The sequence below is a fragment of the Acomys russatus genome, chromosome 6, assembly GCF_903995435.1.
Source record: "Acomys russatus chromosome 6, mAcoRus1.1, whole genome shotgun sequence".
NCBI classification, from domain to species: domain Eukaryota; kingdom Metazoa; phylum Chordata; class Mammalia; order Rodentia; family Muridae; genus Acomys; species Acomys russatus.
In genome coordinates this window covers 24,825,870-24,847,911 of record NC_067142.1, presented here as the reverse complement: position 1 = coordinate 24,847,911, position 22,042 = coordinate 24,825,870, and the positions used below count along the sequence as shown (strand labels likewise).

At 41.2% G+C, this 22,042-nt stretch overlaps 1 protein-coding gene across 1 annotated transcript in view; it reads left to right on the top strand.

The window, feature by feature from the left end:
* Positions 1–2,260: 2,260 nt before the first annotated feature.
* Positions 2,261–22,042, top strand: part of Actr3 (actin related protein 3) — a 50,072-nt gene continuing 30,290 nt past the window's right edge. Inside the window, exons 1-3 of the mRNA XM_051147280.1 lie at positions 2,261–2,350; positions 2,575–2,730; positions 20,092–20,147. Of these exons, the coding sequence (XP_051003237.1) occupies positions 2,687–2,730; positions 20,092–20,147 (100 nt within the window). The 5' untranslated portion in view covers positions 2,261–2,350; positions 2,575–2,686. The remainder of the gene's footprint in view (positions 2,351–2,574; positions 2,731–20,091; positions 20,148–22,042) is intronic.

The window sequence follows — 22,042 nt, the reverse complement described above, 5'->3', positions numbered from 1 at the left end:
TACTAATGTGTAGACTCTGAGATGACACCTCTTATCTACTCTTCAGGGTCAGTATAGTCTCTGCCATGCAGAGCAGGTGAGAAGTAGTTTTCTGTCAACTAATATAATAATAAAAGAAAAACAATATTTTACCTCTTAGGTCAGCTTAACACCTGATAACATAATATTCTGTATTGAACAAGACATCCTTTCTTATTATAGTTTTATGTAAGCAAACCTAAGTTGGTTTATAAAAAATTGACCTGTTCAAAACATGCCACCAGTGCAGTAATGGCTCAGAGGCTACAGGGCTAATCAGCCACTTTTGAACTAGATTTGAGGCCTGCTCTTCAGAAGGGAACTTACACCTGGTATGGTAAACCTGTCCAAAAGCCCATGGCTCAGGAGGTCACAGGCTCTACGGGGGAACCTATTACTGTTCAGTAGACTGGCGGTAATGCTACTTTCTAAATTCTGGTATTTCTACACATAGATTGGTGCTGCCCTTAACCTGGACTAGAGAAGCTTCTCTGCAGTGTTTAGCAGCTAAAGCAGGCACATAACTCGTCAAAGAGCTGAGAATAAATGACTACTGAGTGCTCAGCCTTGGATAGTCCATCTGTATAAATCCTCACCATCTCACAAAGCTCAGGGCACATTCTGGAAGAGGGCTGGAAATAATATGAGAGCCAGAAGACGGGGAGGAACACAGTGAAATGCTGTCTTCTGAATACGGCACGTATTTTGCAGTTTTGGTTACCTGAAGAAGATCAAGCCAAGACCAGTCAGAGTTCCAACAGGCCAGACTAACTGGATTCAGGGGGTTACGAAAGGTAAGTGAAAAAGAAGACAAAAGGAGAGAACATGAAGGGAGGAGGGGGAACACATACATTGGGGTACCCAGAGGAACTGGAGAGAGGGTTCTGGGTAAATTCGAACAAGATGCACTGTTTACATGTATGAAATTGTTAAAGGATAAATACAAGACGAACTTGCTAGGGAGGAAAGCTATTAACTTTCCAGGCTCTTGCTTATGACAAAGTAAATTTTCAGATTTTACTGCACACTGACTTTGCAGAATCCCCTGGGGATGTGACCCAGCGATGTACTTTAAGCTTTCTATGTTACTTTGATGCATTCAAGTTCTTTAAAATATTGCTTCTTAGGTCTGTAATGTAAAATATGCATCTCATTTTTTTCCCTTTTTTTTTGTTTTTCCACCAGAAAAAGCTGGTATTGAGCTAACAGTACTACAGAAGGAAATCCTTCATCGCCCCAACCCAAATAGAGGCCTCCCGTACAGAATCTATTATGTGGAACACAACCTCTGGGACGCTGGCCTTTCTTAAAGGCCTCAGAGAATGTTACTACTCCTGTAGGAAACTTATCATCACCCCAAATCCAAATAAAGGTCATTTGTGCAGTCTATGTAGAATATAACCTCTGGGAAGCTTGCTTGTTTAATTTTTATTTTACATTTACTTATTGGGGGGGGGGGGGGGAGACATGTGCAAAATCAAGGAACAGCTTGTGGGGATCTGTACACTTCCCCCACCATGTGGATTCTCCAGGGATCAAACTCAGGTGAATGAGTGGCAAGCACCTTTACCTGCTAAGCTTTGTCACTGGTCCAGAAGGTGGCTTTTTTTTGTTTGTTTGTTTGTTTTTCCAGGAGAACCTGTGCAGGGTATATTAAATAGCACATAACCTAACTTCTTAGACGCCTACCTTTCTTAAAAGGGCAGTCCCACCATTTTGGGGAGCTAACAGCCTACAATGTAATAGTATAACGGACCTCAGGACACAAACCTTTGTGCATCCCTTTTCGGACTGCTTATCAAGATAAAGGGGGCATGCCGCTCGCTGACCACGTTTCCAAAGAACCCCTCATCCCAGAATAGAGTAGCGCTTCTCTTCATTCCTCAAGCTAGCAGAGAAGGAACACGCTCACACCCACCACCGCCCCCCAAAACCAGCTTCAGAACTGGAAACTGTTCTTGACAACTGGGCTTTCACCAGCCAGAAAACTCGAAGTGGCATTTTCGCAAGTCAGAACCGGAGCCACAGAATACGTATGCATGCCCCCGCGCATGTGCAGCCAGCCACTTCAGAAAAAAAAAAAAAAAAAACCAAAACCAAACACTTCAAGCTCAGCTTGGCTTCTGGGTTTCTAAACGGCTGAGTACCCGAAATGGAGTTCGTGGATGTCCGGAAGGGAGCCGAGGCCGGGCGGCAGCGCGACAGCGTACGCGCGCGCGCGTACTCGCCCCACCCCACCCGGAACCGGAAGTGGCAGTGATCGCGGCCTGGGGCCTGGCCTGGCCGGGGCGTCGGCAGCGGCGGCCATCTTGGCTACCCGCGGAAAGGCAGTGTGAGGGGAAGAAGTTGTAGGGTGGGGGCGGGAGCGAGGAGGAGGAGAAGGAGGAGGAGGAGGGCCGAGAGAGCGGAGGGGTGGAGGAGGAGGAGGCCGCGGCGGGGCAGGGCGGGGACAGCCTGCCGGCCGGCCAGCCTGCCGGGGCTTGCGGAAGTAACTAGCCTGCAGTTCACTCGCTACTGCTCGGGCTTCCCACACAGCTCCCTCCCTTCCTCCCTCAGGACCGAGGGCGGCCCAGGCCAGTGCATGGTCAGCTAGCTCTCATCTCCATCCTCCCGGCCTCTAGCAGCACGGAACGGGCGGCGGCGGCGGCAGCGGCAGGCGAGGAGGAAGATGGCGGGACGGCTGCCGGCCTGTGTGGTGGACTGTGGCACGGGGTACGGCGGGGCTTCTGGGTGGGGAAACTGAGCCAGGGAACGAGCGGGGAGGAGGGAGATGAATGGGGGGGGGGCGCGGGAGAGCCAGCCAGACTGGCGAGGGGTGGTGCCGGGGAGCCTCCCTGGGTCCGGTCGCCTCAGCCTCTTGGGCGAAGGTCTTTTCAGGCCCTTCGCTCCTAAGAAGGCCGTCCGGCCCACCTGGCTTTTCCCTCCTCTCCCCTTCCTGCCTGCCTGTGATCTGAGGGACTCGCGGGGGACTCCCGGACATAGGATCAAGGGAAAAAGAGAAGCGCTCCTTTGCAGGTTTTGCAAGATCGCTGTGACAACCCTCCATCTCCAGGGCGTGGGGGTGGGGGTGGGGGGGAAGCTAGACTGGGGGCTTTTGGAGAGGACCCCACCGCGCCGCCTTAATTTTCCACCCCACACCCAGGCTTAGCCCATCTCTCACTGCCCATTGAACCAAGTCACATTTCAGTTCCAGGGAGGAAGATCTCATAAGGGTTATTGCTCTTGCCTCAAAAAAAAAAAAAAAAAAAAAAAAAAAAAGTCCCTTAGTGAGCAAGCGCGCTGCAACTTCCTTAGTTTTGTCAAAGCCGCTTCCTGCTTTCCGTCTTTTATAGCCTTATAAGGTAGTTTTTCGTCTCTAACGTTAACACGTCTTATTAGAACTTTTCAGAATTAGGCAGGTTGCAAAAAGAGTGGATTATGCGTGCCGAGTATCAATGGGTTTGAACTTAAAAAAAAAATGTTCTCGTGTCCACGGAAGGTCGAGACAGAGGGAAGAGAAGGGACGCACCCTGGAAACTAAACATTTAGATTCGTTTTGTGACAGTATCTTGAAAGCTGAAAGGCATAGAGGTATAGAGGGAGGTATTTGATTTAAACTAATTGTTTCCGATAGTAGTGTGGTTGACTAAAATGACTTTTAAGTAGTGGCTTTTGTTTGTTTTTTGTTTTTGTATTAACGTACCTTTTCGAGAGTTACAAGTTGCTCTGTCTAGGACCCAGAGAGAAGACTACATTTTGATGTTCTAGGTAGAAACACTTGGCGGGGGAAGACGCCTGTGTTGCTCTGTAATGCCCCAAAGCATCAGTGGTTTTGAGGACAGTTGCCAACCTTTCCCCTCAATTCACCATACCACAATTATTTAAAAAATGCCTTTTCCTCCACACCAGTTAGTCTGTGTAAATCCCTCCAATCTTAATTCTACTGCCTTTATTTCTAACAAGCCAACAGGCAGCCAAAACAACGGAAAACTTAATTTTTTTTTTTTCTTGGAAAACATTAGCTTAGTCTTCGAATTTCTGTGTGTTTTCTTAGGTGACATCTTAATTAAAGTTAGCTTTCCAGTCTGGTCTTATACCCCTGAAATATGTATATGTACACACACATATACACACACTTATATGTCATACATGCATATTTAAGTTTATCCTTTCATAGTTTAATTGGTGAATAGTTGGATGTTAGGCCCATTTTTAAGATTAGAATTAGCAACAAGAATAAATTAATTAAAAAAAAAAAGATTTAGATTAGAATTAGCCAGAGTGAATAGGACTTTTCAGATGTGTTGTACAGAAGTGACAGGTGCTGCTGTGTAATAACTTCATGCCTTAAAAATCACTGTCAGTAAAGCATGTAGTCGATAATCACCTTATAACTAATGCTATGGCAACTTAAGCAGGCTGTTTCTTTTTTTATTCGTTTTATATGTCTATTTCCCTCTCTTGAAATGCAGTTTTGGTTATTTTTGAATGATTGGTATTGGCTATCTCATTGAACTTAGCTGTCCTTAAGTGACCTTTTTTCTGAAAGGGCAACCTTGAATTAAAAACACATGCTGGGTGACTAGGAGGAGTGGTGGGGCTTATACTTAGGCAATTTCTGTCAAATATCTCAACTACTAAATCGTTACCTTGCTTTATTGATCTCATCTTACAAGGAGAGGCTAGCTGAACATTCATTTATGATCTGGATGAAACTGATTAAAGTCACCTCCATTCAGTATTTTCACCTTTGATCACAGTCTGAATTTCTTTTTTTTCCCCTCCCCCTTCCTTCCTTCCTTCCTTCCTTCCTTCCTTCCTTCCTTTCTTCCTTCCTTCCTTTCTTTCTTTCTTTTCCAAGACGGGGTTTCCCTGTGTAGTCTTGGCTGCCCTGGACTCATTATGTAGACCTTGCTGGCCTTGAACTCACAGAGATCCTCCTGCCTCTGCCTCCCAAGTGCTGGGATGCGCCACCACGCCCAGCTCCTCACAATCTGAATTTCCCAATTTAGTTTGATTTATTTTGCTTTTCAAAGGAATGTGCTCCCCCACTGCTATTAAATACAGCAGTTTAGAAAGTCACACATTAAGCCATAGTAGGAAACACCTCTCTCAGTGCCCAAGATAAATAGCATGTCCAAGAATGACTTTCACATCTGAAATAACTGTTCCCTAAATTCAAAGGTGCCCCTTAGATTTGTGTGATGCCCCCTCCCAGCTTTAGCCTTTCTCTACAATTAGTAAGTGAAACATTTACACGTTGCCCATCCCATATCATTAAAGAATTTGAGCAAAAAGTAGGAGTCTGTTAAACTTGATGGTGGTTTTACAAGCGCTAAGAGTAGGGATCCTCCAGTATAAGTCATCATGACCTGGGTTCAGGTCATGAAGTATTTTTCAAATACCTAAAGACTTAAGATAGAGATACTTTTTTTTATATCTGTGACAAGTCAACATACCTTTTTGGTCTGTATTGGCAAAGTATTGTAGAATGCAATTCCTGCTCAGAGAGCTGGTAGTTCAAAAATGTAGGGCTTGGGAATGTAGCTTAGGATAGAGTGCCTTGTTAGAGTGCACAAGGCCCTGCTTCAGACCCCAGTGAAGCCGGCTGAAAGTAGCCAGGAGAAAAGCAAGTTTTAAAGCTTTAAATGAACGTAATGCTTTGGTAAATAAAGTTATCCTAGGAGAGTTCTGCTTTGCCTGTTTTCGCTCATCTCGCCAACATTTCATTTCATTAGGATTCTCTTTTTTTGTGTGTTTTGCTTTTCACTAAGAAAATGCTTTGGTGGCTTATTTCCACCGATTTAATAGCAGGTTAGTGTACAGCCTTATTTTACAAGTCTTGGATATATTTAAATAAATTACAGAATTTCTCAGACCTACCTAATTATTTGTAAAAAGCAGTGTTCTAACTGTTAATGTAAATGATTTTGTTGGCTTTGGTGAAAGTAGGTCTTTATAACTCATCCTGTGGCCAAATCCTAGAAGTTAGTTAAGGGTAACTTTGAGATCAGTGAGAAACTGATGGTGAAGACATACTTGGGATTGGCTCTTTCTGTCTTGCATTCTGTTCATAATGTGTTAATAGTCTAAAAGGCAGGGACATTCATAATATCTTGATAACAAACATTCATTAAAATTCTTATTCTTGATAACTTGAGTATGTGGTTTGAGGTAACAGACCCACTGCTGTTGAGAAATCGGGTTAAGACTCTCCTGCTAGCATCTTTGCTGCTTGCCAGGTTCATGTTGAAAGACCTGTACTGACTCTGTGATGCATTTGTGTCTAGTGAACTTTCCAGGTTTATTGTTAAACACAGTTCAGAGTTTTTATTTTTAAGATCAGAAGGGAAAGGTTGGCTACTGGTGAACCAGAAGGCAACGGTTTTAACTTGTTCTATATCTTACTTACCCTGTGACAGCTTTTCTTGTTCTTTACAAGAAAAGAGAATATTACCCTAAATACCATTTAGTTAGTAGGTGGTGGAGGAGCAGCTTGAACTAAGTTCTGTACTTAGGCCAGTGGTGTTTCTAAAGCCCCCTTTCAGAGAACTATATGCATCACTCTTTCTGTTAGTAAGATTAATTTAACTTAACTGTTGCTTACAGTGTTACTGCAAAAGCAATCCTCACCTTATGAATTTGATTCAGTTAACTAGTAATATATTTTGTCTTTCTTGAGATTTCTTTTTCCTGAAGATTTGAATTTTTGGACTATTTCCTTGTTAAATAAAGAAAACTGACTCAGGGGTTTCTCAGGAAATCGTATTTAGTAAGAGCCATGTGCAAGACCTGTGGCGAATGCTGTGTCTCAGTGTCTCCCCTTTCCCCTTCTCCTTGAGCAGGGCTACTTGTATTGTGTAGACAAGAAACTAAGCTCCAGGAGGTTACCACTTGCCTGAGGAGCGGTAGCGTGCAGCCTCAAGGATCCATCACTTGAAGTTTTTGATCATTTCAGTATTTTGTGTTGGAGAAGGATTAATTTATTTGCTAGTTATTTGAGAATGGTTGAGGTTTACTTCCCAGAAGGGCAGTCACTCTTGGAATTATAGTAAAAATGTCTAATACTGTCTGTCCTCATGAATCTTAATCCTAACTTTAAAAAGTTAAAGATAGTAGATAAAGGTAGAGGCTTTTGTTATTTTTAAACTTTCTATTGATTCTTTGTGAGTTTCATTGTGTACCACAGTCCCGCTGTGCACCCCAGCCCCCTCGTCTCCCTGCCCCTTTATATCCACCCTCCTTCCTTGATGCCCCCCCCCCATAAAAACACACACACACACACACAAACAAAACATAGAAAACATCTTGTCATGGAAGCTGTAGTGTGTCACCGCATGTCCCAGAATGCATCTCTCTATCTGCACATCTTCACTTGCGAATATTCATTGCAGTGATGAGTGGTGGAAATCGCTATGCTGCCCTTGAACTTGGAGTGATTCTCCTATGTCAGTTTCCTGAGTACTAGGTTTAGTGTTGTGACCAACTACAATCAGCTGATACTGGCAGTTAATCAGATGTTAGGTTCTTTTCAGATAGTAATGGCTGTTTCCCAGGTTTTAGGGAAAGCAGTGATTGTGGTCAGGAAGTCAAGCAAGCTCTAATGAATGTTCGATCTGAGCCTTCCTCTCAAGGAGCTGGATAGAGGCACAGGAGAGCATTTTCCAAAGGGAAGGACGGAGTGAAAAGTGTGTTTGTGCATACTGCTGATGCAGTGCATGGCTGCTTGCTTCCTTTGTGAGTTCTGGGCTGTTTAGTAACCTAGTGTGAGTTTAGGTTTTGCACTGTGAGCTAATATATTCAACACCTACTGTGCACTAGGTTTTATATTTCAGCAGAACTTTAATTGTAAAAAGAATTCTACTTGATAAAGAATCTAAATTCCCAAGAAGAATGATTATTAATGCTGAGAGCACGGCTTTTGGATCATTTACTCACTGGAGTGCAGTAGGATTGCATGTAAAAGAGTGAGGTCCAGCAACAGGGCTTGGTATAGCAGCAACTCTGATCCATATTGAGAGATAGCTCCTGGTTTTTAACAATGAATGAGTGTGAACAGGAATTAGGAGTATGGCTTTTTCTTTTCTTTTCTTTTTTGATACTGAGTTCCATGTAGCACAGGGTGGCCTTGCACTGTTGTCCCCACCACTTGAGCAAACATGTGACTTGCTTGCACCACCACACCTAGTAAGGAGTATGGTTTTTAAAAACTGCATCAGAACTATTCACAACACAGCGTGTGGAGTCTCCAGGATTGGGCCTACGAGTGTGTGTTGCAGTGGGTTTCCTAGGTGATCCTATGGTGGAGACCAAGGCTCACTAAAGCTCTGGCCAGCCTGGATCTCACTATGTGGCCCAACTCAGGGCCATCTTCCTATCTCAGTCTCCCAAGAATGGGATTGCAAGTATGAATTAGCATGCTCTGTTTCCTAGGTGATTCTTAAGCAGCCTCCTTAACACCAGCTTGCCTGGTGGATATTATATAGTGGTGTACAATTTCATAGTTGGCTGCTGGTGGCAGGGGTAGAGTGGAAGGTAGAAGAAGCTTAGATTGCTGTTTCGTCTCTACCTTCCCTTTTAAAGTTGCATCCTGTTTCGTTGTGGCTTGCAAGGACTCTGGTCAAGTGTTTTGAATTTAGTTCAAGCCCTGCCACAGAAGGACCCATGTGCTTTGGATACTTCCAGTGCAGGGGGTTGTATTTTCTCAAGGTTTAGCAATTGTAATTGTCTACCTTATTTTATTTTATAATGCTTAAAAACGGTTCCTCACACAGAGCTTGGCACACAGTGGGAACATGGTATGTTGCAATTATAATCAGTTCTCTTTCTCTCTTTCTCTCTTGAATTAAAAGAACATCGTGTTTTGTGCTTATTTTCTTATCTCACAGCAGACCTTGGCCTGCCTGTTGTAGTTGTGGGTGCAGTCAGCATGGTTTGTGCTTATTTAAGAGGAGGGAAGAAGATACTGTTGGGTTTGGAATTAGGATTGTAGATTGATGAATGAGGATTTCAAGATTGTGACCTTGAATGATTAAGACAATAAAGGAGTTAGTTTTTGTTTGTTTAACATTTGTTTTTTTGAGTGTGGGTGTACAGATCATAGGACCCCTTTGAAGAGTTGGTTTTCTCTTACCTTGTGGGCCCTAGGAATGAAACGCAGGTGCCTAGAGTTGGCAGCAAGAGCCTCTATCCATTGGACCATCTCTTCTGCCCCGGAATTAATTTTAAGAACTTTAAAAGTTGGAGACAGAGAGATGGCTCAGTGGGTGAAGGTGCTCGTTGTGCCTTATCTGACAGCACACACTAAATAAATAAATGCTAAAACAACCGCGACAGCAAAATCCCAGCAAAACTGGAATAGTTGTACTTGTAATGTTATTCTGAGCTGGAAATGTCTTTGAGGAGTGAGACATACAGGCATTTCCTAAGTCAGACAGATATTCAGAAGTTATGGTAGCAGTTTGTAGACTGAAGCTGAAGAAATGAGAACTGAAAGAGAAAAGAACAGAAAGACTGAGTATCAGTGCTTCCTTAATACAGTGTGAGCCAGCTTCTGGATGTCATGACGGGAGCGAGGGAGCCAGCAAGTCAGCAGTGCATGTGGCTTGTGAGTCATCATTCTATTCATTCTGTTTTCTAAGAGGCCAACTTTTAGGAAAGGGACATCTCACAGTTGTGCTAAATTCCCTGTCCAGCTGTTCCTACTCCCCAACAGGTGAAAATGGTTAAAATGTTAGCCTGGATGCAGAGGTGTGGAATGGCCAAAATGTAGCTTCAAGCAGTATTTCCTCCAACAGAATTATTCTAGTTAATAAAAGCATTCATTGCTTTCTGTAATTCTATTGGAACTTATTAGGGTTTTAATGATACTACCTGTCTGTAATAGCTATATGCATAAAGAAGCAGGAACAAAACAGTTGACTGCTAGCAACACTACAAAATATGCACTCTCGGGCCAGGCGGGTTGGTGCAGGCCTTTAATCCCAGCACTCAGGAGGCAGAGGCAGGTGGATTCCTGTGAGTTCGAGGCCAGCCTGGTCTACAAAGTGTGTCCAAAACAGACAGGGGGAGAACCCTAGAGAGAGAAACCTTGTCTCGAAAAACAAACAAAGACAAAACAAAATGTGCACTCTCACTCCCCAAGCCTTAAATATTCGTGAATTAACCAGTGTGGAGTAACATAGGTGATATTGCTGTTTTAAATTGGTTCTTTAGAGTAAAAGAGTGATGAATATACTCGGTGTATAACTGTGTGGGCCTTTACATTTCATAATCATTGGAGCAAAAAAGACAGATGACATTTTTATGTTCTCAAGAGGTGTTTTGTGAAATTTTAATGATTTTGTTTTGTTTTTCATATTTTTTCTTCCAAATTGTTTCCGATACATTGCTTTAAATTCAGTTCACGAGGTTTTTCATACCTGTTGCTTAAAGGAGTAGCAGTGATTTTTGTGTACTGTGTGTATTCTTTTACCCTTTCTTGTCAGGTACCTGAGTATACAGAGATGTTCTGTAGAACGTTGCATCACTTTTTCCTAAATACTTTTGTTTTCTTTTTAGAAGATGATTTATTTCAGGTTCCATCATCTAACAAGCTACAACAGTATGCGTTGCCCGCCATGAAAGTGCAATACTCTTGAGAAAGGGTGCCTTTATTTATTCTTCAGGGTTCAGTATGGACAAAGGGTTTCTAAAGAGGAGGGATAGCAATCCCAAAGGGATTTAGGGTACAAAAGACTTTACATTTAGCCTTGATTTTAAACTGTTAAAATGTAAACTGTTTTGAGGTATTAGTCTGAAATAGAGAACACTGTTTGTTTACATTTTAGCAATTATTTTAAGTAAGTGCAACAAATCTTCCAAGCATTTTTTAGAATTCATTTACTTTGTATTACTTTGATAAATTAAGTGAAATTGTAATGATTCTCCCCCTCACCCCCCCCCCCCCGCCCCAGAATTTAGTGATTCACATAGAATTAATTACAGAGCTGAGCACTGATGGAGGCTTTCCTAGAAACAGAAGCCCTGCAGTACAAAGGAAAGAGGTGTACACAGTAGGGAAGAGCAAGGGAGCATTAAGTGTGAGAGGGTGTGGTGACGCTTTAGCCCTGTCCCTGGTGACTGCCTCCTCCAACAAGGCCACACCTCATACTGGGACCATTCTCCTTCACAACCACTGATGTTGAATGGGTTTTGTACATCAGCCATTTCAAGGTACCTTGTAAGGTCGTTTTTTGAGATAGCTATTACTTTTTCAGAAACCCTACAGAAGTAGATGCAATACATTCTGTATATTTACATTTAAAGATAAGGATCCTGAGGTATTGAGTAGGCCTAGAGCAGGGGTCCCCAACCTTCCTAATGCTATGACCCTTTAATACAGTTCCTCAGTAGTGGTGACCTGACCATAAAATTTTTCGTTGCTGTTTAATAACTGTAATTTTGCTACTGTTATGAATTGTACATATCTGATATTTGATTTTTGATATATGACTCCCGTCAAAGGGTTGTTTGGCCCCCAAAGGGATCATGACCCATATGTTGAGGACCTCTGACCTAAAATTTGAGTTCCAAGGTGCAATCCTTCCAGATACTGCCCCTAGGTGGAGATGAACTGTATTCAGAAAATGGTAAATTTGTAATTCAGTTTTAAAGAGATTTCTCCTTAAGCATCCATTCTTTAAAAAATAATTATCTTTAGAACTATTAAATTTAGTATGAGCATGGATATGTAGGAAGGTTATAGTGATTGATTATAATACAAGTTAAATGAAGAATTATGTGTAGTCCACTTCAGTATTTTCAGAATAAATATTGTATCTAAAGACACATTGGCATTTAAAGATTAATTTTAGATAGTTGAATTGGGAAAATAAGTTCTACTAATTGTCAAAAGGAAAGTGACTATTTCTTCAGTTTGAGTTTGAAAGTGAGTATTTACTATGCATTGAAAAGGAGCTACTGAGTCTAATGTGGTGCACGCCTGTAACCCCAGCACTGTGGGAAGCAGGAGGGTTAGGAGTACAGGGTCATCCTTGCCTATATAGTGAGTTTAAGGCTATCCTGGGACACATGAGACCTTATCAATCCTTTATTGTTAGTGACCATACAAAATATAGTAAGATAAATTAATGGAACTTAGGACAATAAATTTCTCTGGGAAAAAAAGAAAGGTAACTAGACTCAGAGGACTTGCTTTTTGGCCCAGAAATAATTAATGATTGTGTTGTTGAAATGAAACCAGTTATTGCACAGTAGGATTGGATAGATGGCTATCTTTGGAGTACGTGACATATTTGAGTGTATTTTACCTAAAAAGCACACAATTCTAATAAAGACACGAATATTTACTGTTCAAAACTCTTTGCAAATTTGCTTTATAATAAAAGGGTAGTAGAAGACAACAAATAATTAGTAAGGATTGAAGCTTTTATTTTTATATAGAATACATTTCTAAGGCAGTGTAACCTGTTGTATAGATTTTGGAAAATTGTCTTTTAAAACTGAATTCTTTTCTCCTGTGATAGTTTTTACTGTGGAGTAGAAGTACTCCCTGAGTGCCCTTGTCAGTCAGGATGTGTAAATGACCCTGTTCACCTTGTTTCTGTGCGTTGCACTGTGGAAAGCTATTTGAAAAACAAAAGAAGATTGAGCTTTTAAAGGGGAAGATGGATTTTTAAAATTGTTAAGAAAACTGAGAAGAATGAAAAGAAATATAATGTACCTTAGTCCTGCTGTGGACATTTTGGATACAGTAACAAAATTACTCTAGCCAATATAAAAGAAAAGAAAAAACGGATTACTGAGTTCAGGAGCAAAGAAGGGGGATCTAGACATCAGGAGCCCCATCAAAGATGGGGGATCTAGACATCAGGAGCCCCATCAAAGACGGGGGATCCTGACATCAGGAGCCCCATCACAGACAGGGGATCTAGACATCAGGAGCCCCATCAAAGACGGGGGATCTAGACATCAGGAGCCCCATCAAAGATGGGGGATCTAGACATCAGGAGCCCCATCAAAGAAGGGGGATCTAGATAGACATCAGGAGCCCCATCAAAGATGGGGGATCTAGACATCAGGAGCCCCATCAAAGATAGGGGATCTAGACATCAGGAGCCCCATCAAAGATGGGGGAATCTAGACATCAGGAGCCCCATCAAAGACGGGGGATCTAGACATCAGGAGCCCCATCAAAGATGTGCTGCAGAAAACAGCACGAGTTGAAGCTGAACCCTCCCTGCACTCAGGATTCAACGTTTTGATTAGACTAGCTGGAGTTGGACCATATATTAAAGACTTTGGACCTGATGTGTGATGAGCTAGTATCCCTTTCCTCACATCCAAGACTGAGCTTTTGCCTCTTGTCAAGACTTACTCCTCAGTGGTGGTTCCTGTCAGTTAGGATTGGACATCAGATTCTGGAAGGACAAAAAAATTATAGCACTCCTTTCAGTGGAAAAGCTGGGGAAATAAGAGTAAACATGCAGTGCAGTCTGTATGCCAGGTGCTCTTCTAATTGCTTTCCATGTGTTATTCGTCATATACCTTGACTCTTTCCAGGGTAATCTCTCGGTGGAGGCCAGCTGTGTTAGATGTGTTGTGTAGAGGCTTACAGCTGAGCGAAACATTCATCTCAGTCATTTGGGGGCATTTTCCTCACTCTGCTCACTAGCAGTCCATTCCCTCTGCCCTCAGCCCTTGACACAGGCTGATCACTTTTTGTCATTATGGGTTTGCCAACTTTTGGGATTTCACAAAAAAGGAAAGCATAAAATTTGTGGCCTTTGTGCTTGGCTTTTATGGGGAAGTATTTACTGCTATGATCTGTGCTGTTTGTGATGGTGGACAGGTGTGTTGGGAAAACAGTTTTGGAAGGGATTATTCCAGGGATGCACAGATGTGTGTAAGGAGGTCTATGAAGGACATGCCATTTGGGAAGGATAAAGCTCAGTGCGTCTCAGAAAGTTCTGTCTGTTGTTACTTTTAGTTTTATGGGAGCCTTGTGAATTCAGATATTACACATCTGTTTATTATTATTGACTTGTACAGGGTTAGGATCTAGACTTTCAGATAGTAGAACAGGCACTACACCTTTTTAAGAATTATTTATTTATTTATTTATTTATTTATTTTGTGGCAGTGTCCTTGCTAGAGTACTGTAGGTTAGCCTGAGACTAGTTCTCATTGTTAAGTTGGCTTCAAACTCAGGAAGTTTCTGTGCTATCCTCTCTGATACAAGGGTTCTAGGAGTGAGCCACTATGCTTGTCTCACCTGTATCCTTTGCATCCTAAGTTCCTAGATCTCAAGACTTGAACTTGAAGGAACTTGATTAGTGTTGTATTATCTGTTGATTGAGTTCAGGCTTTTTTCTCCATATTCTGCCAGGCTTTTTGTATAAGGTTGAATATTTACTTGTAGGTAGAATTAGAAAAAAGCAATTGTAGTTTCATTTTCCAGCTATTATTTCTTGCAAGTTCTCTTGTGAATTAGCTATGGCATTCTTATTCCAAAATTCTCCAAAATTCCAAAAAACAACCTTGAGTTTGGGTATAGAATGAAGAAAGCAGTGACAGAGCTGATGCTGAGATCTTTACTTAGCAGGAGTACCGTTAGGATCAATCAGTACACATCTTTTATTTCCAGTTGGATAATCATATCTTAAAGTTGTATATAACATATTATGCCATGTAAGGGTAGAAGAAGTAGGGTTTCCGTAGACTTCTTTCAGCTGCAAAATAATTTTAGAAAATGGGTTTCACAGAATCATTGGGGTGAAGACCTTCCATTTTAATGTGCTGTGACCTTGTGTTTGTTGTGTTGTGCTGTCTGCTTTAAAAGTTGTGCAATGCTGAAAGAAAACTAGTGCCATCTTTGACTCACTCTCCCATTCCCTTCCTGTAGTACCAGGGATTGACCCCAAGGCATGGATCATGTCGTATAAATCCCCTGAGGTTCACTCTCACCCTTTACAAGATTGATTTGGGAACAAGTGGAGCTGCAGTAACAGGTCCACACTACCACTCGTGCCCTGCCCTTTCTTTATTTTGTACACTGCAGAACCATCCACTGTGTTCAGAGTCATAGTATGTTTCTTGTTCTTTGGCTTTTATCACAGTTTTTCATCCAGCTCATTTTAAAGTGTGATTCATATTCCTGAAGGGTGGTTTCATATTTATAATCTGTTGGTATCTTCAGATATCTTATTTGTTGTGAGATGCTTTTAAAAGCAAAAACAAGTGCAAACTACTGTATTAAGTAAAAGAACTCAGCCAACCACATAGTTTTAATAAGTAAACATTGGAATTTGCAGAAGGTACCATAATACCTAGCGGAAGGGATACTAATGTGTTTTACAGTGTAAGGATACCAACTTTACTACTTAAAAATGCTTTTGTGTAAGTGGGTCTCTTTTAGCGATATACAATGACTAATTTAGTAGGTGCCCATACTGGATTACTGCCTGCTAACACATATTTATTTCACCCTTTTATAGTTTCTGGAAGTACACAAACTATTAAGTGACTGAGTAGTGCCAGAGCATCAGGATGTTACAAATTTTGTTGGCCAGTCATCAAAATTAAATGTGTTCCAAAAGAATGATTTCTTCCCTTTTATTTATTTATTTTTGTTATATAGTGTAGAACCTGATGCTGTAAGAACCCCATATGCAATGGTTCCCACAGAGTAACAGTCCATTCCTTAGCGCATAGTCACACTCTGTTTTTATGTGTGGTAATGCTTAAAACAATTTGGAATATACAGTTCATTATTATTAGCTGTAGTTACTGTGCTGTTCCTTAGGTCTGTGGTAGTTATTCTTGCAATGGAAAGTTTGTGTTCTTCCATCAGTTTTCTGTTCCTTTCACCCCCCAGTCCCAAGTGCCATTCTTTGCTTCTTTAAATGCTACTCTTGTGTTCAACGAGTCTTTATCTTCTATCTTCAGTAATTTGACTGTGATGTATTTAAGTGTAGTTTTCTTGGTCTTTAAATGTTTGAGATTTCTCAAGCATGTAACTAAATGGGGAAAGTTCTCAACTGTTCCTGTAAATGTATCACTTTTTGGTATTGTCTCCCTAGTCCCAGTCTTTTTTTTTCTCCCCCTCCCCCCACCCCCCAAGACAGGGTTTCTCTGTGTAGCCTTGAGCTACAGAGATCTACTTGCCTCTGCCTCTCCGAGTGCTGGGACTACAGGCGTGCACCACCATGCCCAGCCTTTTTTTTTTTTTTTTTTAAGATACTTATTATGTATACAGTGCTCTGCCTGCATGTTTTTAAGATTCTTACTATGTGTACAGTGCTCTGCCTGCATGTACACCTGCGGGTCAGAAGAAGGCATCAGATCACATTATAGATGGTTGTGAGCTACCATGTGTTTGCTGGGAATTGAACTCAGGACCTTTGGAAGAGCAGTCACTGTTGTTAACCTCTGAGCCATTACTTAAGCCCAAACCACACCCCAATTGGCAACTGTCTCGACATTTCCCCCCTCAAAACAGGGTTTTTCTCCATAGCTCTGGCTGTCCTGGAACTTGCCTATAGACCAGGCTGGCCTCAAGCTCATAGAGATCCCCCTGTCTCTGCCTGCCAAGTGCTGGGATTAAAAGCATGTGCCACCACTGCCCAGCCTCAGTCTTTCTTTTTCTTACCCCTGCTTCCAGAATGGATGCTGTCTGCTGATGTGCTTTCAAGTTGCCTGATTCTTTATCACTGTTATTGTGCTTTCAGTGGTTTTTATATAGGATAATTAAAAAACAAAACCAAAACAAAAAGAAAACCTAACCTATTTCCATGTGTCCTTGGTGTAATTTTCATGTTTTTTGGTGGTTCTTCCTTGTTATCAGATACAAGAGTATCCTTCCCTACTTCATCATAACAGTCAAAGCTGGTGGCCAGTCTATCTGTTGGTTCACATATTTTGGGTTCTGGTTTTTCATGCGAGGAGTTTAGATGGACTGAATGTATGGCTGACCTTACATACTACTCAGCTCAGCGAGTCAGAGGATCTGATTGAGTTTTTACAAACTTTTTATGTATTCATTTATTTTGAATGTTATAGATATCTTGCCTGCATATATGTCTATATACCACATGTGAGCCTGGTGCCCTCGAGGCCCAGTGAAGACGTCGGATTGCCTGGTACTAGAGTTAGGGATCCTTGGAGGTGCTGTATGGGTGCTGGGACTCAAACCCAGGTCCCTGGAAGAACATATTATTCTCTTCTGCTTTGTATGGGTTCCAGACTTGAAAGCAGGACATCCTGTTTGAGGGTTTCTGGCTCATACACTTTGAGGTTATCTTGTATAGACAAGTCCTTGGTTCCATATGATGTACTCCGTTCTGTTTGCCTAGTAGAGGACAAAGTATGCCAGTGGCCCTCTTCTTTCATTAGTGCAGTGGGTCTCTACCTGTGGGTCATAAGCCCCACAGGGATGCATATCGCATACCCTTCATAGCAGACATTTGAGTCATAGCAGTAGCAAAATGGCAACTACAAAGTAGCAGCAAAACAATAATTTATTGGTGGGGTCAGCACAACATGAGAAATTGTATTAAAAGGTCAGAGCATTAGGAAGGGTGAGAACCATTGCATTAGTGCAACGATAACCTGGACTCTTGTAATTCAAAATTTGATGTTGTAGTTTTAGTTTTGACAGCTTATGGTTAGTGTCACTGAATCTCGTGGGAGGAACATGTTGTTCACATCAGTGTGTGGTGCTTTGTATTGCAGGTGAGCACTTGTGCAGACCTGTGTACAGTTTAGAAATGTTCACTTCCAGCTAATATGGGAGTTTTGTGGGGTCCCCCCCACCACCACATGTAACAATTTAACATTAGTAAGGAACTTGGGGTTGGAAGAATAAAATACTACTCTGATGTGAAAGGGTATCAGATATAAACTATAATGAAAGAGTCTCGATTGGCTTATAAAAGATAAGTTTGTCATAACTATGTAAATTTAAAACTTAACGTATCTGTGTGATTTAAGGTGATGTAAGGAATGGACGCAGTGGAGAAGATAATGTTGAAAATAGAGTTGGGACTAGTTCTTGTGTGTGCTGTGTCTGGGACTGTGGTAAATACTTTACCATGTTACCTTATTTAATCCTTGTGAAAGCCCAGTTAACATTTTACAGATGGGACCAAGACTTGGAAATTATTAAATAATACAGAGGCAGTTGGCTGTCTGGAAAGCTTAAATTTCAACCAGAGGCAGTTGATACATTACCTGAATTTTGTAGCGGTTGTGTTGAGGGTTGGAGGGCAGTTACCAGATGTGGTCAGAGCAGGGATAACGGAGGCTATGGCGTGAGATGAGCCCAGCTCTTCAGAAGCTGTCAGCAGTTTTATGGATTGTGAGGCTGCACAGCACCAGAGCAGAGGTAGATGGGGTGGGGGTTGTTAGGCATCACATTAAAGGAACAATATCACATTTGTCTCAAAGTTTTGCTTTAAAAGTATAGACAGTGGGAAAGGTTTGAAGGCTTAGTTGACAGCAATATCATGTGTTTATCCTACTATTTAACATTTGAATCTGTTTGAAATATTCAATTATTGAGCTCACTTTTGGGGCTGACATTCCAACAGAAAAGTTTTCTGCAGATATTGTTAGGGTCCAGTGATAGCACAGCAAGTTCCCTACTTCTATTTAGTAAGTTTGAATATGGAATAATACAAGCTGTTGTGGCTGGCTCGCTAAAGCTTACTTGTAGTTGACAGTGTGCCCATCTGTCTTATAAGTAGCTCTTAGCGTGTTATCAAAGCTCCATTATGATATCTAATTTATTAGAATTTTTAATTAATATTTTAATAGTTTTTATTGATTTAATAGTATAGATGAATACACTGAATCAAAACCTTAAAAATCATTTGAATAGCAAAACACTCAAGCGACATTAAATGGCGTATAATTTTTAAAAATCTCATTTCTGTATCGTACTTGCTTTGCTCCTGTAGATGCAACCAAAATCCCTCATCTCATATTTTTTGGAGATATTTTGTGTCTAGAATATCAAATGTATCTCATATGTTCTTATTCTTCTCGCTTGTGTTTATTTCACTTTTATGTACATACAGCACACTTTGCTCATTGTTCTGTACCTTGCTGTGATCAGCTACCCCAGCATATCTGACAGTGCTCCAGTCAGGACAAAGCCTCCTCAATCTCGTTATAGCTGCATAATATTCTCGGTGTAAACTATGTATCTGTCGCTAGTTTCCCTTTGGGCATTGCCAGTCCCTTGCTGTTACAAACAAGGTATAGGGGACAATTTTCTTGCATGTTGTTTCTCACACGTAATAGTAATAGTCCTGTAGTGTCAGTGGCTTGAAGTAGTAGTGGCTAGTGAGATGGCTCAGTGAGTACAGGTGCTTGCTGCTAAACCTGAGTACCTGGAAAGTTCTCTCTCTGAATTCACATGGTGAAAGAGAGAGAGAGCTTATCTCTGAAGGTATTCTCTGACCCCCACATGCTTGCTGTGGCTTGTGCTCACACTTAGGAAATGAGTAAAGTTAGAAAGGCTGTGTGTGAGTAAAGGCTCTTGCTGTCAACCCTCATGATCTAAGTTCAGCCCTTGGGACCTACATGGAAAGAGAGAAGCAACTCTTGAAAGTTATCCCCTGACTTCCATACCTGTGCATACATACATGCACTCATGCACACATAGATGTACTTTTCTTAAAAAGCTATGGCATTTGAGCTCATAGCTCAGTCAGAGAGCACTTGCCTGGCATGCACAGAGCCCCCATGGTTTGGCCCATAGTACTGCAGAATGAAACAGAACTGTAGATATTTGTGGTTTTGATAGTTTTCCAGACAGGGTTTCTCTGCGTAGCCCTGGCTGTCCTGGAACTCACTCTGTAGTCTAGGCTGGCCTCAAAGTCACAGAGATCCCCCTGCCTCTGCCTCCTGAGTGCTGGGATTAAAGATGTGTATCCACCTGTCTGGAAAGTGCTTTTATAGTTTTCAAGGCAGTGATGCTAAATAAACAAGCTCTGGACATTATATGACATGTACAACAAGCTCCCACCTTAACAAGAATCACAGTACGTACTAAGATTAGTGAAATTTCATGAAACTTTTATTTTGCAGATATACAAAACTAGGATATGCTGGAAATACAGAGCCACAGTTTATCATCCCATCATGTAAGTATTTCTTTTAGTCCATGGATGAGCTGATTTAAAAGTCTTCCTCATTATCAAAGTAAAACAAGTCATCAAGCATGCTGTTATGTCAGAATCAGGCATTTACAAACATAATTGCCTGGTTGTAAATGAGCCTTATTTCCAAATCTCACAACTATTCATTTCAGCTGTTTACCAAATCTGCTAAAGTATCTCCTTAAGGAAAACAAAACTAAACTAAACAAAACAAAGCCCCGAAGTGAATTGGTAATTAAACTGTTTCCTGCTTTGAGGACATTGCTGCTCCCTGTGTGTGGCCGTAACTGGTAGTAAGTAGCACAACCCCAGCCCATGTAATTCAGCTCAACTGACCATCCTTTGGCGGGAGGGTGTGAGTACGATGTGCAAGAACTATTCTATACGACACACATCCTATGCAGTTCCAGTATTTCATGATAAAGAGCCTGTGGTCCTTGACTCAGCAGCCTCCCTGTTTTCTGATATCCTCCTATTAGCATACTGTGCTTGTGACATTGTCTTCAGGAACTTTTGTTTTTTCCTGATTTTGTTAACCTTCTTCTGACTGTAACAGTTTTAGTAGATAAAGATTGTTAGAGGTATTTTCATTAGTGAAGGTGTATCTTGTCCTCAGCATTACTTTTTGTTGTTGTTGCCTGGGTTTGGTTTGGTTTTTTGAGTTGGGGTTTCTCTGTAGCCCGGCTGTCCTGGAACTGTCTTTGTAGACCAGGCTGCCCTCGAACTCCCAGAGGTCCATCTACCTGCCTCTGCCTCCCAAGTGCTGGGATTAAAGACTTGCACCACCACAACAGGCTTCAACATTACTTTTGTGCTTTTGATTTCCATTAACTTAAGGCTATTTGCGTAATTATATTTAATGACGATGCTTAACTTGGATTCAGAGAATTAAAATCTAGTGAAAGACTACATAGCATTTTAAAAACAATATGTTATTTTTATTCATGTGTATATGTGTCTGCCGTGTGTGTGTGTGTGTGTGTGTGTGTGTGTGTGTGTGTGTGTGTGTACGTGTACGTATGTATGTATGTATCTCCTGTGGGAGATGCAGGAGAGCATCCAGTCCCTTAAAGCTGGAGTTATGGCAGTTGTGAATTATCCAGTGTGCTGAGAGCTAAATGTGGGTTCTCTGGGTAAACTGTAAACACTCCTAATCACCAAGCCATCTCTCTAGCTCCTAAAAGTACATAATAAATTCTACCTCTGGGAATAGTCACAGAATTCTGAAATTATTTTAAGGGACTGCTATGAGTTTCTTTAAATTAATTGAGATGTCTTTTTGTATGTGGAATTGAAATTTAACAGATCTTTGTTGGATAAAAATAAGAGATATAAAGAAAGCTTGTTTTAAAAAGTTATTCTTTCAGATTTTCTTCTTTTTCCGGTTAGTGTCATTTACATTTATTTTTTGATTATCCTTTAAGTTTTATATTGACTTCATAAGATTATAATTTTATTTTTGTGTGTATATATGTAAGTATGGTTGCATAGTTGTCATAATGTATGTATAGAGGTGAGAATGACTTTCTAATAAGTTAGTTTCTTTCCATCATGATGGTTCTGGGGATTGAACTTTGATCACGAGACTTGTGGAACAAGCAGTTTTAACCTCTGAACCATAAGTCTAGCATTCCAGGATCATATTTTTATTCAGTGAAGCTAAGGATTGGTGGCAAAGCCTGCATTTCCTATATTACCTGGGAAGCTGAGGCAGGCAGATTCCAAGTTCAAGATTATCTGAGTAACTTAGTGAGTTGTGTCTCAAAAGTAAAAAATTTAAAAGGGCTGAGTCTATAGCTCAATGGAAGTATACACCTGACATGTATGAAACCCTACTAATACACATGCATACATATATTAGAATAAAAAAAGATGTAATA